The 12307-nt window shown below is 33.8% G+C and overlaps 1 protein-coding gene across 7 annotated transcripts in view; it reads left to right on the top strand.

Annotated features, from left to right (window-relative positions):
* The window catches only part of rnf213b (ring finger protein 213b), a 45649-nt gene that overhangs the window by 32095 nt on the left and 1247 nt on the right, over window positions 1-12307 (top strand). For all 7 annotated transcript variants that reach the window (NM_001441490.2, XM_087275188.1, XM_087275187.1 and 4 more), the window contains exons 54-62: window positions 1976-2212; window positions 2306-2438; window positions 2529-2612; window positions 5618-5798; window positions 6468-6669; window positions 6777-6854; window positions 8373-8570; window positions 8654-8743; window positions 10102-10277. In NM_001441490.2, coding sequence (NP_001428419.1) covers window positions 1976-2212; window positions 2306-2438; window positions 2529-2612; window positions 5618-5798; window positions 6468-6669; window positions 6777-6854; window positions 8373-8570; window positions 8654-8743; window positions 10102-10277 — 1379 coding nt within the window. The remainder of the gene's footprint in view (window positions 1-1975; window positions 2213-2305; window positions 2439-2528; window positions 2613-5617; window positions 5799-6467; window positions 6670-6776; window positions 6855-8372; window positions 8571-8653; window positions 8744-10101; window positions 10278-12307) is intronic.

The raw sequence follows: 12307 nt of genomic DNA, 5'->3' as shown, positions 1-12307 counted from the left end.
TGCAGTCAAATATTTCGGCAAACAGTCCTTAGGGATGCTGTGACACGCAGTCAGATATTTCGCCGAACAGATCCTCCACTTTTGACACTCATAAACAATCTTAAAGCCCTCGTGCTGCAGGAATGAGAAGGTTTACTGAAGGTGTGCAGCTGTCGTGCAGTGAGAGGTTTGCGTATTTAATAAACTACGGCAGTTTGCATTCATTGAACAGTAAGATTGATTAATAAAATCCACATGAAACAGTCCCTTAAAAGTCACGTCTCGCTTTCAGTTTCGGGCTTTGGCGCGTTTTGCACTCACACACAAGCGTACCGCGCCAAAGCCCAAGTGAACCGCGCTCAGGCACACCTCTTCCAACCGGGCCAGGGCCGGCCAAGTGAACTGTGCTTGAGCCCAATTCAGCGCACTCACACTTCTCAAACGATCCGGGAAACGGGCTTGGGCACGGTACGGATGGCATAGTGTGAGTAGGCCCTTACTTAAACCACTGGCCTAAAAACATTAATTACCTCATAAAAACTGGCCAACAGTTAGTTGGCTACATTTACACTGCAGATCTTGATGGTCAATTCCGATTTTGTGACTATCCATTTTTTTAATGGCCTGCTTACATCATCTTTTAAAAGTGACTCTTATCCGATTGTCTGCATTTAAACAGCACACGGCAAAGGTGCATTGACCAGGAAAAAAATGAGCAGGCACTGACTGACAGCTAATAATAAAAGAGCGCTCTTTTCTCCATTCCTGTATTTTATCTGTTCGCAGGGTTTCATTTGTAAAATTCTTTTTGACAGTTGTTTTACTATAGTTATGATTGAAAAGTTCTCGCTTGGCCATCTTCTTTTAATCTAGGCCTTTTTAAACCAGTAGGTATCTTTAAGTAATGTCCATGGCGTGATTTATGCATGTGATGTATGCAACAGTTTTATCTTTATATTGGTTACGTGGCGGATGTTGCTCTCTCTCTCTTTCTCTCTCTCTCTCTCTCTATCTCTCTCTCTCTCATTAACATGCTTAAATATTTGTGCTATATGACAATATAAAACCTGTTTAAGTCCTTGTGTATGAGATTTAAGGTTTGGGACTCTGAAATCTGTTCATTCTTCATTCACTTCATTCACCTCCTATTATCACTACTTTTTAATAAAGTGCAACTCGCATTGACAGGTGAAAATCAGATCTACCTGCTTACACTGCAGACACAAAGACAAGGATTAGATTCATATCGGATAAAATTCCACATATGAACAAGGCCTGAATCTTATTTGAGTAAAAAGGAATCCATAGCTGCGTCCCAAATGGCACACTATACACTATGCACTCATGCACTATGTACTTATGCACTTACACACTCAACATGATAGTATATGTATGTAGTGCTGTCCCAAATGGCACACTAATGTTTTTTTACTAAGCGGAAATTCAAACCGTTTCCCTGATGACGTTTGACTGTTGCCAAATCAGTGAAATAAACGACTGAATTATCAAGTAATACCTGCCGTGAGTATTGCCGCATTTACCATCCGGAGGCGCTATAATCACTCTCGTAGGAGAATTTTGCTTTCACTATCCAAAATAAATAAAGTTATTCAACATGTGCGTCCGATCGCTCCGCCCCTTCCGCTACGTAAGCAAACCTGCGGTCGTTGAGTGCGTGAAGTGTCCATCATTACACACTTCATTTTAGCGGCTGAATGAGTGCATCATCCGGGTAATTAAAGTGCACTTATTATTTTGAGAGTTTTCAATGTGAACACACTACTTACACTATTTATACTACAAAATGGCGTAAAATAGTGCATAAGTATGCGATTTGGGACGCAGCTTATGTGATTCAGTGCCACATGGAAGAAAAAAAATCAGAATTGAGTCACTTGAACCATGCAGTGTAGTTGCAACCTTGATTTACAGAATAACAAATTAATTGCACTTGATTTAACCTTGTTTGCACTTGATGTTTGCCTCTTGTTTTCAGAATTTGGACCGAGAATTAAACAATGCACAGGATCTGATTGCAGCAGATAACAGACTTTCTAACAGTCCCCTGGTGAAGGTGCTGAGAGGAGATCCTCAAAGAATGCTTCAACTACCAGCTAACTGTCCCACCGAGCACTCTGCCTTTTGGAGCCCATCATCTGTCCTTACTGTGGAAAGCATCTCTCAGCAAATAGACCAGACTCAAGCACCTCTGCTCACGCTTTTTGTCCAAAAGGTTTGTTTACTTAACATTTAACATTCAACACAACTTTGTCAGATTACAGTAGCTGTGAATATGTTTTTATGTTGTGTGTGTTTGCATCATCAGGTACATTATATAAGACAGCTGGACTGTTTGCCTGCTCTTGCTGCCCTTTTGTCTGATTTAATGAAAGTGCTTCCTCCAGGCTCTGAAACCCAGAACCACACCATCGCCTCACTGCTGCACTGTATTCCTGCAGGTCTGTCATACTCACTGTTGGAGATAGATTGTTTATTGATTTATCAAGTATGTAACATTGCTGTGCTGTAATTTGGGTTACTGAATATAGGCCACCAGAAGAAACTATTGTCAGAAAGAGTCGAGATATACATGAAAGTGTGGAACCAACTCAGAATGGAAATATCTAGTAACGGTAAGTTGTTAGAAGTTTACGTCTGTTATTTATGTGTGGTGATGTATGTATTCATATGTTGAATTAAGTATTATTACCCCCTTTTTAGATTTGACTGACAACTTAAAAATAAAAGTAATCACTAAAATCTATGATATCCATAAACTTTCATTGCTCATCTTTTAGTAATAAAACGATTCATTAAATTCCTTTTCAGCTGTTTCAAAATCTGGCCCATAAAGCCCTTTTCATACCGAGCAAGATAAATATAAAAATAACTCTAAAGATATAGTTTTAAAAATTGTTCACAGTGTTACAGAATAGCATAGTACACTACAACCACAACGATAAAGATGCAGAGCAATCATATCGTCAGGATCACTTTCAGAACAGTCTTTTTTTTTCAGCTGATGAAATAGAAAACACTGACAGCCAGTCAGAATCCATTAAAAATTTAAAGGCTCACGCAATTTAAAGATACAGAAGACACAACAAGAAGTACACTGATTGAGGTTCAGCTGTCTTTTAAAAGAATATTTGAAGATAATAAGTATTGTGGAAACAATTGTTTATACCATGAGAAATAATGATAAAAAATACATTGAAGTTATAAAACGTCAAGCTGGAAAATTTGTATAAAAATAAAAGTAAAGCTAGAATCCAGTGCTAGTTTCTGGTTACAAGGATGATGCCTATTTAAAAGCATAATCTAAAAATAAATAGATCATTGTCATTCATCTGGGTGGATGCAAATATATTTATTGTTGTATTTATCATTACCATACTTGATGTCAACAGGCCTTCTGTTATATAAATTAACTTTAATTTCTTAATCATAGCATAACATTAACAATATGCAGAATGAAAAATGGAAAACGACAAGCAGTTACGCTGTCCGAACTATTCATGGGCTGGAATAAGATTCTGATGGTATGATAACCTTGAATAAAAATGTCACGGTTTCAAGGGATTGTGATTACTGCTCTAAAATATGTTCTTTTTAATTGCCTGGGTAAAAAACTAAAACTTTTCCTCTTTTTAACACAATATATTTTATTTTGAGAAACATTTCAAATATTTTGGAGCTGTAAACGTGTCAGGCTAAATGAATTATTGAATTTTGCTGTCTTCATTTGTTTCAAAAACAGATTTTTTTACAATTTAAAATCTCTTCTTTTTTTTTTTTGCTGAAGCCACTGTTGTCTTTAAAAAGCAACAAAAAAATGCAAATAAAAAAATTGTTCATATACCTTAGGAAAGGTATTGCAGAAAAACCTCTTTAAAACCTTGACTTTTCCATACTGCGTGATACTTTGAAAACGGTTATCGTCCCATGCCTAGTCCAAACTAAATGCTAAATGTCAGAAACGCTTAATTACCAGCCATTCAGAAACAACAAATAGTGCACTACACTCCTAACAACATGGTAAGATTTATGATCAAATGAATACATATTAAAACTTCTTAACATTACTAAGGCTACAATGAAAAAAAGAAAGACTTTTTCTTAATTGTTGCAAACAATTTATATGGGCTGAATTTAAACATACAAATTAAATTTACTAATGATTAACTTAATTGGTTTGTTTAAACTTAGCCCATATAAATTGTTTGCAACCACATACCTACAAAAATGTGGTACAGTAAGTCCAATGAATCTATTTTTTTCAGTGTACTGAGTGACTTATGTTTTTGAAAGTGAGAACAAAGTTCTCACTTTCATTTTCGAACCGCTGTTTTATTTTCAAGCTCTGCGGTAAACTATGGCTGCGTTCACACTGCAGCCAAATGTGGCCAGAGTCAGATTTTTTTGCCCACGTGTGCCTCAGGTAATGACAGTGTGAACAGCCCAAACCGCACAGAATCTGATCTTTTCAGTTCAGATCTGTGCCACTTTCATATGTAGTATTAAATCAGACACAGATCTGATGTGTTGCAATGCGACCGCAGTGTGAATGGTTATGTCAGACATCATTTACTCGTCAGCAGCATAGTAGAATGTCATATAGAACAATTACTTTACCACAGTGAGTTGGTTGTTATTTAGAAAAAAAAAATATGTGAACTGGTGCTTGCCAACCAATCAGGTTAACGAGTGAAGCATTGGTTGATCGCGAAGCTGAAGAGTGTTGGGTGGTGTTGTGGATAGGGGATCCATGCGCAAATGATGGGGCACTTTCATTTTAAGAGGAACTTTCTCTCCGAGAGAAAAACAGGCAGGTGCTCAAGCACCCAAACTCCCCTTCTGCACTTGACTGTTGTTTATAATGAAGTCAAATGAAATAACTCCACAAACAGCCTAAACCAACTCCACCTTCACAGTTTAGCCTGTGGCTGTTTATTAACCCTTGATGAGATCACAAGACTGGTGGTCAAAAAGACGTGCACCGTGGTTGTCATAAATCACAAATTATCAATGTTTTCAATCACAAGAGACTTATTTTAGGTGTCAAATGGCGAAATACACATTAGTAGTACCCTTTAAAGTTCATGAAATACACCATGCTTGTCTGTAAAAAGGACAATAATCATATTAAGCATAATCTGACAATGTGCTTCATACAGTATTCACATTGTGTGCATAATTCGATATTTTGTGCTGTCTGTAAATGTACTTTTATAATGCGGGTCAGTTTAGGATCATCTGTTCACATTGCAAATCTGATATTGGCCACATTTAATAACAATGTGAATAGCCATGCTAGAAAATCAGATGTGCTTCTGCTTTCAATAGTATGGCTATAAATAAAAAAAGTCACAAAAAATTGTATTCAAACTTACATTGGTAGCATTTAATATGGAATTAATAGCTCCTAAGGTGATCATTATTATAGTAGTTTATGTTTTTGTTCAGCTGTGATGGTGCAAAAATAGAACTGTTTACAAAATGTGCATCGCCTTCGCAGATGGTTAGGACAAAAACTTGTTATAACATGGAAAAGATACGTTTATTCGCAGCATTGCATTGTGTGTAGCTAAGACATGGTGTTATACTGTTCACATGTTATACTGTTTTGTTATTTCAGCTTCTTTGGGTTTGGATTCTACACATTGTGAAAAAGACATAACCAGCGAAAGCTCTGGCCAGTTTCTTTTCCCAAGCCGTAAAGGAGCAGGTTCATGTCTCCATGCAGTCATAGATGTCCTCTCTGAGACCCACAACAGTCTTGTGCGGGAAGCCAGAAAACTCTGTCAGCAGGCAGACAGGTGTGTATTTATTCTAATATTTTAAACATTTGGACTTAGTAAGATATATATGTATATATATATATAGATTTTTTTGTCTCTTACCAGAAATGTATTTATTTGATAAAACAAGACTATTGTGAAATATGATTGCGTAACTTTACAACTTTGATGGCAAATCTTTAGTGCCACACTACTCTGTGCACTCTTACAGTACTGTATATGCTAATTTTGTTCTGAAAAGGATAGTTAACCCAAATATCAAAACTCTGTCATCATTTACTATTCTCCACTTGTACCAATCCTATTTGTTTCTTTTTAAAATTGAACACAAAGGATGATTCACTGAAGAAAGTCATTGACTTCCACTTGTGCAACTATTATCAGGGGCTGATTTTTGTGTGGACACTCATTCTAGAAGTATTTGTGGCATTGCAAATATCCAGATGTAGTAAATAATTTTTCTTAGCACTAATACTGAAAAAAAAACAACATAAAAAGTTATGAAACTAAAGTATAGTTACCAGATTTATTGCATCCTTTGTGAATACTAAAAACTATTAATTTAGTACTTACCATAAACTTTTGAATGATTTATACTGTACTGGTTTTGACTATTGTTATGGAAGAATAGGTTTTAATATGTTTACATGTTTTTCTGCTTCTTATTGATTGCATTTTACGTTACAGTGACTATAAAGTGCCATTGGCTGTTCTGTCTAAGAGCCAGCTTGCCCTGTGCCACCCAGAGAGAGAGTTTCTCCCTCTGGTGTTAGCAAACTGCCATTACACATTAGAGAAGGGTCAGCAGACAGTGAGCTCTTATGATCATCAGGGTATCGAGAGAGAGCTCAGCAGACGATTCTTTGCAGGCAAACCACGGATTCAAACAGTGAGTCATTATTATATAACAACCTTATCCTCATACGTATGTCTTATATATGACCAGATATATTTGTTAATTAAAATTGAAAACTCATGATTAAACATGTCATGCAGGACACAGAAAAATATCTGAGAAGACACCATCAGAATTTTACAGAAGTCCTCAACGAGGTCAGAGCCAAAATACCCCAGGTAATTATGTTTTAGAGTTTCTTTGTTGATGGTGGCATATTTAAAGGCATATTATAAAATTAAAAAAAAAAAACACTTGAAAATTTTCAAAAAATTTCCAAGTGAGTGTTATTGTGTTGTCTAAATTTGATGTTAACATCTTTAAAAAAATCTCATTGTAGTTTTAGTAATATAATGTAATTTTATATATATATATATATATATATATATATATATATATATATATATATATATATATATATATATATATATATATATATATATACACACACACACACACACACACACACACACACACAAACACACACACAAATACACACACTGTGTTTGGCACAAATGAGTGCTAGCCCTTTTGTAAATCAATGTTTTTATCAATTTCTCAGTGAATATCACCAAAATTTAAACAAAACCTTTTTATATTCAATAAATTAAGAGTTTGGTCACCGAACACTTTTAGGAATAGAAAGATAATACATTTAAATACAAATGAGTTATTGCAAATAAGATTTCTTCTGATTTTTCCTGCTTATTAAAATTTGATATAATATATTTCTAACATATTCATTTAGGCATACTAAGTTTTGAACTGAACTGGGTTTGGATAAGATATTATTATTTGCTGTATTGTATACAAATCTGGTAAAAAAAATTCCAGATTTCAAATACAGATGCAAACGTTTTCATTTGTTGTAATTGAAATTCAGGGTAATTAGTTTAATCATTGTTATTTTGTTGTCTAAAATTTATATTAACATGACTTAAAACATGCAATTTTTTGTTTTATCTAAATGATATCAATTTTACTGTAGTTCTAGTAATGTATTGCAATATGTGTATATATACAAAGTGCTCAGGATGGAAATACATGAAAATGTATATTTTTATTAATATCTCAGTGGATATTGCCAAATTTTAAACAAAACCAATGACAATTGCAAAACAAGAAATGAGTTATTGCAAAAAGTTTGTGTGTGTGTGTGTGTGTGTGTGTATGTGTGTGTGTTTTGCTTGTTTCTTTGTTCAAAGCACATTTTCCCCTATATACATTTATGGAGATTGCCAAATACGCCCCAGGAGATATATTCTTTTGCAGTTTTTGTTTTCGGGAATCCACCAGAGGGCGATGTGTACCCTTTTTTAGTTCTCAAAATTCTCTTGCGAGTGCCATTCGCACCTGCTGTTCTCACATAAATCCACCAGAGGATGCTGTGGACTGACTAAATGACTGACTGACTGACCAATCGACTGACCCACCCTCTCTCTTCCCTAAATCCAACCAATAGTGTTTTCAAAAGCACCGAAAACAGCGAGATACGGAGGTAAGGGGTCAGTTGCTAGCACGAAAAGGAACGACGTCATACCGCCCCGCAACATTCGTTTTAAAAACTAAATGCAGCCATATGTACGTCCAGCTACATAATTTGCCATCTCCAGAAATGTGTATAGGAGTATGTTTTCAGAATAAGTCTATGTAGTTTTCTTCTTAAGTAATACTTATTTTTTCTGTTTGTTTGACAGAAACCACTAAAGGGCTCTGTGCTCAGCTCCATGAGATCAATGCTGCGTTCATTCACTGATGTGTGTGATGCAGTTTATGCCGTGGAGATTGGGCTTCGTTTCCTGGGTAAAACTGGAGGTGACCCTCAAGTCCTGCTGCTGTCCTATTTAATAGACTCCTTGAAAATGGACCAACACATCTCAAGCAAAATAGCTGAGGTGAGACAGGCATTTTAAATAGGGAAAATTAACCAAGCAGCTCTTTTTCTAACTACTTCAGTATTGTGACTCCACACTTTCAGGCTTTAAAAGAGAACCAGCTTAGTCAGTGCGCAGCCACCTGGCAGCTCCTTACCTGCTGGAAGAGCGAACAGATGATGAGGAAAGGACAGGTAATTTCACTCTCAGTCTAATAAGAATAGTTGTTTTGAGACACATGGTTATTAGATAGTATTTTTAGATCTAAACTACATTCAGATTTCTAGCATTTTGTTTGCTTTTAATGTCTTTAGACAATACATGGATAATAACCAGAGATTACTGGAATATAAGAAAATACTATTTTAGGTGCTTCAAATGTTTCTAAAAAGTCATTTCTGAGCGTATTTTTTTCCATATTCATGTTTATCTTCGTAATATAATGTATTCAATATAAAAAAAAAAATAAGTGTGTGTGTGGGGGGGGGGGGGGGGGGATATACTATTCAAATGTGCAAGACCAACAAGATGTTTTGTAAAGTAATTATTAGCAAACATGCATCATATTAATTAAAAAATGAGCGCAAAGACATTTATTATGTTACAAAATGTTTATTTATTTAGTGAATACTGTTCTTTCTAACATTCTGTTCATTAATAAATGAATCAAAAATTCATCTGTTTGCATATAAATGTACTTTTAAATGCACATATACATATTAAATGATCAGTGTTGACAAAAGTAATAAAATAACTCTTTTAAAATAATAATATTTGAATCTTATAAAAATAGTAATATATATCATAATAACATTATAACAATCAAATAATTAATAAAAGATTTTCATGAGCACCAAGCATCTTTTAACATTTGTAATAAAAATCTTTAATATTACTGTGTTACTATATTTAGTTTGATGTTTTGGCCACAAATGAAGCCTTAAAGAACATAAGAAACGTCTTAAATAGTTTAGACTTTAGAAGTAGTTGAATGAATGACTTCAGTAGTATATATATATATATATATATATATATATATATATATATATATATATATATATATATATATATATATGTATATATATATATATATATATATATATATATATATTTTTTTTTTTTTTAATTATCATTTTTTATTTATTTATTTATTAAATTTTTTTTTTATGCATTCCTTTGTAGAGGCAGCTAATTTCTAATACCCCTCCTTCTGCTCAGCTATTTAGCCTGTCGATAAACTGACCCCATTAACACTAACCTCTGCTGACCTGGTCTGATTGACCCCAAAACAACAGAGAGAGGAGACTTACGAGAGTTATAAATCTTAAAGGGGAAAGTGCTGTTCAGAGTGTGCCACGCTTTAATAGGAGAGCGTGTGCTAAAACCAACACTTCAAAGCTCTGACTTTTCACAATAGTTGAACCATACATTTAATTTAAATGAGTTTATAAAATTAAATACAGAACGTTCGTGATGTTTGCATCCTTATTGCTCATGTATTTTGTGGTTGTTGTCATGTATTTCAAAAATAATTACTTGCACAATGTTGTAGGATCCATTCCAACGACTGTCTAAAGAGTTCAGGGATGAGCTGACTTCAGAGGAAAGAAAGCATGTGAAGGTTTTCCTGGGGCTCACAGATGTTGACATTTTCTCCTTGGAGCTTCATGAGATCCTTCAGCTCAAGACCATCAGCACTTTGCCGGAAGGCTTCGCTCCACACTGGGAGTAAGAACTTAGTTATTATTTCAAAACAATCTCACAGCAATTCACTCCATTTTTTTAAATGCTAATTTACTGATACTATCATGTTCTTACATTTTAGTACAAATTGCTCACCTCCAAATGTAGGTTGGGTTTAGGGGTACAACTCATTTTAACAACCGTACATTTTAATACAAATTAAATCATATGGATCTGCACAAATTATTCTCTTTTTTTTGCCAATACAAAAAAATAGTTACATTCCAGGCTGCATATTTTCTTTATTATTATTATTATTGATATTATTTACTCAGTAGTCTAGCCATTTGGGCTGCTGTCTTTTGAATTTGCCATTTGTAAGAGTAGGTTTGATGAAGCGAACTGTCCACAAAAGGCAAAGTAGACCTGCCCATTTTTCACAGATGTCAGGGTTTTGTTAAACAGACTTTTTAAAACCTTGTAATGCATTCAAAAATCTGCGTGTGATTTTCATTTTTTAGGTCTGTTTGGATCTGAAGAATTGTTATGTATGTTTAAACAAATCATATTGTATCTGATCAGAAACTTCACATTAACTACTTATTGTGGGGGTATCACTTTATTTTGATGGTCCCTTTAACGCATTTTGTTGAATTTAATTTACACTGCATTTACATGCCAACTATTTCCCATTAGATTATAAGTAGGCTGTTAGGTTAGGGTTCTGGTAAGTTGTCATGCACTTGTTTCTTATATTCAGTTAAATGTCTGTTAAAGGAGAACTATCAGCAGATAATAATAAGCAGACTACTAATACTCAAATGAGAATTAATTGGCATGTACAGTGGATGACACTTCAAAAGGACAATTTCCACCACGAGTGCCACCACCGCCGCACTGAAGGATTAAGAATGTGTTTTTTGGTGTAACAGCAGTTTGTGATTATGTCGACAGGGGGGCACAAAGGGACAGAATGCGAATGGACAGAAATATACAATAGCTGTAAACACCCTGCTGCTCGTAAATTAAGATGAAATAAGGAAATAAAGCATTATAATTCCTTCATTAATCATAAAAAATTATAGCAAGCTTTATTATTATTATTGTAAACCTGTATTGTAAAAAGTGCAATGAGGATTCATTTTTTAAATTAAAATTGTAGTTGCAATGAAACTTTGTCAACAAAATGTGCAATAGGGACCATCAAAATAAAGTCTTACCAATGTGGGAAACATTGAATACTTTTGAAAAACTTTTGAATGCTTTTATTCTAGCCAAAATAAATCAAATAAGACTTCCACCAGAAGCAAAAAAATATTACCAGACATACTGTGAAAATTTCCTTGTTCTGTTAAACATCATTTGAGAAAATATATTTAAAAAAAGAAAAAAATGATAATTAATAATAATTCTTATTCTTATTATTATTCTAATTAATAATAATAATTATTAATAATTCTGACCTCAACTATGTATATATGTGTGTGTATATATATATACATACACACACACACACACAGATAGATATATGTGTGTGTGTGTGTGTATGTATGTATGTATATATATATATATATATATATATATATATGTATATATATATATATATATATATATATATATATATACACACACACACACACACACATACATACATACACGTGTATGTATGTATATGTGTGTGTGTGTGTGTGTGTGTGTGTGTGTGTGTGTGTATATATATATATATATATATATATATATATATATATATATATATATATATATATATATATATATATATATATATATATTGTTTGAAATTGGAAATAACATATTCAACCTAATTTCTTGAAATGTAATGCATTACAGTTAAAATGCAGACCTGCATATTAATTTAGAATATAAACCACAACATATTACTCTGATCTTATATTATATGATGTTATATAATATTAGTACATGGAAAGTATCACAAAATAAACCTTCACAGGATGCTTAAGACCCTGACGTAAGGCAACAATGACAAAATGACTGTATATTTTGGCTAAGCATAAAATAAATATAATGTAAATGTTGGTGTCACAGTGGCGCAGTAG

This window comes from Danio rerio, chromosome 12, assembly GCF_052040795.2.
Source record: "Danio rerio strain M-AB ecotype USA chromosome 12, GRCz13ab, whole genome shotgun sequence".
NCBI lineage: Eukaryota > Metazoa > Chordata > Actinopteri > Cypriniformes > Danionidae > Danio > Danio rerio.
Note: the sequence above shows the minus strand (reverse complement) of the source record. Positions and strands in the feature narration are given on the sequence as shown.